This window comes from Dromiciops gliroides, chromosome 2 (assembly GCF_019393635.1).
Source record: "Dromiciops gliroides isolate mDroGli1 chromosome 2, mDroGli1.pri, whole genome shotgun sequence".
In the NCBI taxonomy this organism is placed as follows: Eukaryota; Metazoa; Chordata; class Mammalia; order Microbiotheria; family Microbiotheriidae; genus Dromiciops; species Dromiciops gliroides.
In genome coordinates, this window is record NC_057862.1 from 372,556,114 (window position 1) to 372,562,113 (window position 6,000).

The 6,000-nt window shown below is 43.8% G+C and overlaps 1 protein-coding gene across 2 annotated transcripts in view; it reads right to left on the reverse strand.

The window, feature by feature from the left end:
- Positions 1-4,206, reverse strand: part of ASXL1 (ASXL transcriptional regulator 1) — a 64,007-nt gene extending 59,801 nt beyond the window's left edge. For both annotated transcript variants that reach the window (XM_043984903.1, XM_043984902.1), the window contains exon 1: positions 3,748-4,206. In XM_043984903.1, coding sequence (XP_043840838.1) covers positions 3,748-3,804 — 57 coding nt within the window. In that variant the 5' untranslated portion in view covers positions 3,805-4,206. The remainder of the gene's footprint in view (positions 1-3,747) is intronic.
- Between the last annotated feature and the right edge of the window lie 1,794 nt (positions 4,207-6,000).

Below are 6,000 nucleotides of genomic sequence, written 5' to 3' on the forward strand. Positions count from 1 at the left end.
ATAAATAGCAAAGCTGAGACTTAAGCCTAGGCCCATTTTTCTTCCCACGATATAGAAACTAGAACTGCGTATCTAGTTAAATGAAAATTTTGTAAGCTGACTTTCTGAACAACTTGTGAAAATTTTACCTTCTGGTTACTTAAGTGTAAGCCTGGGAAACATTGTCATTGGAAAGAAAAACTTGGAAAGGAAGTTACTTTAAAAGATAGAAAGTATTCACTTTTTATTAAAAATATATAAAAAAGATGCTAGCTTTAGCCTGAGGACAATTCTACAGTATTCTTTCTATTCCTAGTTTCACCTTGCCTTTCCACGACGTGGTTTTTATTTTGGTAATTAAGTATTCAAAAATCGTCTCTTCTAAATCAAGAAGAAAGTATGGTCTATGTACAAATCATGAATCAAAGGGAAAGACAGCACATGTAATGAAAGAGTTTCTCAAATCCAGGTAAAGACTCATTTAAAGATACTCAATTTGGAGAACTTTCTTCTTTCAAAAAAAAAATTAAAAAGCACCAAAGCTAACAACCTCATTCCCTATCCACCTCTAATTTGACAACTAGAAAAGGTATGCAATATTTGAATGAAAAACTTTTACTTCTCAGCAGCATAAGCAACAACTGAGTTAATCAGGAATATCATTCCTTTCTTTTAGAGCTTATTACACACCCCCAAAGACCTATGTGAGAACAGTCTTTCCTCTAGAAGTATATAATAACCTATGGCCAGACACTACATGAATTCTGGTTCCCATCTATTCCCTCCACCACCAAAAAAAAGTGTTCTCTTGATAATGTGAGATGATTTAGGGGCAAGATCTGATTTGATGGCAAGCATTTCAATTTAAGACAGGCCAAAAGGGTGTTAGAACTATGATCAAGAGAAGTAATCTATCTCCTTTCAAATCAAATTTATCATACCAGTCTTATCCTTCCTATATAGTCATTCAATGTAACATTAACCAAAATAAAAAGCTTCTAATAAGTTCTCAATCTTCAGCAGCTGCAATGTCCTTTATCTTCTAAGTAAAACAATTCTGTCCATGCTCCCTTCCCCCTCCAAAAAAACAAAATCAAAAAGGATGGAAAATTTTAAAACACAAGACACATAAAAACCACAAAATTATACCCTATAACACATCTGTATATGTACAACTGAGGTTTTAAAAAAAGAGTCCATTTTTCTTGGATTTAAAATCTGACTGAAAGGAATGCTTTAGAAGAAAAATTATAGTAAGGGCCTATTTGGTCTTTAAGTAGATAGCCTGGCTTGATGTTGAGCCAATGACAAACCAGAAACTGAATGACAGTGGCATTAAGAGATCAGATTAAAGTATTAAAGCAAATTAAAGTACCCCTCAAAAAACCTAACAATCCTCAATTCCTAAAATCAATTATGAAGCAAAGGGAACCAAAGAAAATCAACAATCAGGTTTGAGAATTTTGGTTAAAATACAATCGACATAGATTTAAGGGAAGCTTCAATTAATATTAAAACGTAAAAGCCAAATCAATCCCTCTTGGGTGGCTATAGTGACTAAAGTTCTAAACACCTGTAGCAATATGTTATCGTAAGAAGAACTTCAGAGAAATGTTTCAGTTGAAAATCTTAAACTCTATCTACTGGGGGGGGGGGGGCTTACAGTAAACTCTCCTACCCACACCTTTCTCGTTCCAATGTTTTTCCAGGTAAAGAAATTTTAAAACATGGAGAAAGTCTGAATTATCCAGGAAGACCTAACAGGCATAAATACCATTTTTTTAATCAAAGAAAAACTTAAGAATGCCAAAGTGTGGTCTCAGGAAAAAAGAACACTGAACAAAGAATCAGGAGACATGGATTCTAGTCCTGCCTCTAACACTAAACTAGCTGAATGGCCTTGGGAAAGTCACTTAACTTCTTTGAGGCTCAGATTTCTCTTGCATAAAATGAAGGGGAGACAGACTAGAATATCTCTAAAAATCTTTCTATTTCTCAGATTCTGAAACACTCAACCTCAAACTCCAATGCCAAACCAAGACAAAGCTAACAGCAATGTAAATCTACTAATTGCCAGTCCAGTCCTTAGCCAATAAATGCCCCTTCCCCCTGAATAAACCAGGAAATGCTAGTGAAAATACAGGCCAAATATTCAATTTCCTGTAAATCAATGATCAAGGAGCCCAATGAAGCACCCATTAAAGTAAGAAAAGAAAAATGTCCCTTAAACCCATACACAAAGCTCAACTCCACCCACATCAATTACCTGCCTTTTATACAAGACCTCTAAGGCATGTACCTCACTTCATATTAAAATGTAAGATTAAAAGGTAGAGATTCATTCATTTATCATTAAAAGTAAATTATAACTCTTTTACAAGCCCTCTACAATATGGAAATAGACATGTGTGACTTATGAATTTTGACTTGCCTTATAAAACAGCTCTATGATAAGAGATTTCTCTAGGAGTAACCACCTGTTACTATTGCAACCAATAACATTTTACAAGTTTTTCACCATGTATTTTCTTCGGGCCTTGCTCTGAAGACCTTAAATTTGCACTCATATTTCACTGAACAAAAAAGAATTTTCAACGGAAAACTTAAGATTCTGAAATGAAACTTTCTCCTTTGCTAAATCCTAAACTGAAGGATTTCTTGACTGAAACATTTCTTTGGTCTATCAAGCCACCTGAGTACAAAAACAAAGATATTCACAAGTGGACGTATATATGGAATAAAACTGGCCATCAAACTTTCCCAAGTGCCTACCTCTGTTCTATATATATATATATATATTTTTAACCCAAATACTTTTTGGTTTCACTACACCATTTCAATGCAAATGAACAAATATATGTTAAATATCGTTTGAAGAGTACTGGGCTAGCTATTGAGGAACGGACTTGAATAATTCCTTGCTCTCAGGAATTTTACAATCTAGTGAGGAAGAAAGCACTTCCACAAATAACTACAAAACAAAATGGAACATAACTACATAGGAAAGGTACAAAGTGCAAAGAGATTTGAGGAGGGAAAGGTTACATCCCATGGGAGTGGGGGGAGGTGGTAGGAGGGGCTCGGACGGGAATCAAGGGAAGCTTCAATGAGGGAGAGAAACGTTATCTCTCAAGACTAAAATCTTGCCATCATCCACCCGATTAAATTAGGGACTACTTTTTCCATACCAGCTGAGTTCCATCTGCCTTCTTAAAACTAAGCTCTTTCCCACCACCCAGCTTATTACATATGGGCTGGTCTTTTCTACGGAATGGAGACTATGCTCCCCTAACCACCATCCTCCCCCAAAGAGTGACGGAAGGTGGTAGGGAAACCTTGAAAATCTGTTAATTCCAACAGGGCCAAAGATGAAGGAAACCTTACAGTTCACTCGCGCTAAGAAATTTTGGGAGGGGGACTGGGGTGAGTACGCCTAAATATCTCCCACCACCTTCCCTCTTCCCCCCACCCTCGTCTGTTACTACGAGGAAGGGTCCGCTCACGAAGGTGGGGGAAGGGGAGAGAAGTTCCCGTCAGCGAAAAGAGGCCGCCCCCCCATCCCCCGCGCCAAGCAAGACAGAGAGGGGGGAGGGGTGGGGCGCGTTCCGTTATGGGGGGAGGGGCAGCCCCGCCCCTCCCCCTCCTCCTTCCCTTCCTAGCTGCGGGAACCCCCCCACCAAGGCCCCGGAATGTCTTGGGGAGGAAGGAAAGCAAGACCAGGCCCCCCTCACCCGAGACCCGTCTGAAGCCCCTTCCCTTTCCCCTCACCAAGCGGGCGGCCTCAGCCCACGTGCGCTCCTTCTTCCTCTTCTGTTTGTCCTTCATCCTCCTCCTCCTCCTCCTCCTCTTCCTTGGCGGGGGCGGCGGCACGCGGGGCCTCCTCGCGGACCGGGTGGACACGGGGCACGAGGGGCCGGGCGGCGTCGGGACTGAGGCCGGCGGCTGGGGGCGCGTGGCGGCGGCGCGAGGCCCAAGCCTGGGGCAGGGGACGTGAGAAGATGAAGGAAGAGTTCGGGTGGAGGTAGTGGTGGTAGAGGAGGCGGAGGCGGCCGTTCCACGCGCCCCGGATGCGCCCGTTACCACAGCGGCGGCAGTGGCCCCGCGATCACTAAGGAATGCAGCGGCCCCACATAACAACGGGGTCAGAGGTCACGGCTTTAGCGTCCGCCCCGCCCCGCCGCCGCCGCGCGCCGCTTTCCCCAGCTCAGGCCTTCGGCCTCCTTGCGGAACCGCCGCTGTTGGGGGTAAGTGAGGAAAAGTAAGAGGGGAATGGCAAAACGGCTTTCCCGTCGGCCTGGTGGGTGGGTGAGTGGGTGTGCATGCGAGGGAGCGCGCGAGCGTGTGTGTGTGTGTCTGTATATGTGTATGTGTCTGTTATGTATATGTGTGTCTCTGCAAGGGATTGGGGGGCGGGTAAGAGGGGGGGGTGGGTGGGTTTTTTTTGAACAAAAACAAACCTCAAGAGCTGCTGGGAGTTGTAGTCCTCGGCCGCCTATCGGGCATTCTCGCTCCGGAAGGGCATACGGGTCTTAAGTATCCAGGACTACATTCCCCAGCAGTCACGATGGCTCAGATTCTTTCCGCCTCAATCTAACCCCGGTAGTAAAGGGTGGGACTAGGGGCGGGGAGTAGGTAAACCTGGGGAAGAAGCTGAGCGGAGTCTCGCGAGGTTAGGGAACTAGATTATGGGGCGGGTTGGGTCTGAGGGATGCTGGGAGGGCAATGCTGGGAAGGGGCGCCGAAGTGCCCTCCCCCTCTGTGCGCCATCTCTCCCTCCTCCCCCCACTCACCACTGCGGGGCCTTCCGTAAAATCTCACCTGAATGGAGGGCGGGCCAGGCCCCCTGCATGGAGAGGGGATGAGGAACTGGGATAAGAACACAGCTTTCCTGGCGCCAGGCCGCCAGCCTAACCACCTTCCCAGGAGGTCGGAAAGTGGACTGGGAAACTTGTTTTCAATTCGCCAGACACTGGTGGGCACCATTTATGGGCAAATAGTTGTGAAGGGCATTGAGAATGCCCTGCCCTCTTCATAGGCCTCGGTTTCCCTATCAGTAGAACTAGGAGGTGGATACACCTCTCTAAGGCCCCAGCTTTGATAATCAGTTTTTAAGGACCCTTTCGGCTCTGGCCTTCTTATGAGTCTTTGTATTTATCGATAAACACAGACTGCCTTTGGGGGGCTGGCCTATGTTCAGTGCCCTCTTCCAGAGGCAGTAATGCCAGGCTTCCACCGTGGCCAGGACACAATCCTATAACCTTTCAGATAGATTTGTTACCTCTGAACCCAAAAGGCTGGATCTGCCTCCCTAAGTGACTCACAGTTGCATATTATCCGGAAAAGAGAGAGAGAAGAAACAGCCTATACTGGAAAAAAATACTATTGAGATTGAAAAAGCAAAAAAAAATAAAACAGCCCACAGTTGCATCTGAAATGGCCTTACAGAGTGAAAAACCACATAGTCCTGTCCCTTGGTATTAGCAAGATGGGAGTCTTCGCCTAGGGGAAACTAGCCACTGAGCCTGATACACTGAGGTTACAGTATTCTCCTTCAGCTCCTTACTTAAGGTGTAAACAGAAGAATTGAGTTTCCAGTAAACAAAATCCCTCAACTGAACTGGAAAGTTCTACATGTAATAAAATGGGAAATTCAACATGTAATACAATGTATTTCTTTGTATCCTTCACACTCCTTTCCCCCAAGAGGAGAAATTCTGACTGAGTTAATTGTTAAAATATAAAATAAAGTTTTAAAATAGGTTGCTGATTATAAACTCTGACAAATCAGCTGGATTCTGTTTCAATTTCTTAATCTTTAAAACAGTTAAGTAGCAGCTACCCCCTGCTATCTCATATGGGGATGATACATTTTTTTCCTTTGAAACACACTTTAGGTACACTGGGTAAATTATATTTAAAATATAAAGTATCTATCAGAGCAGTGCTTCTTAAACTTTTTCCACTCTGCGCCCCTTTTCACCTGAGAAATTTTTACCTGACCCTGGATATATAGGCATATAA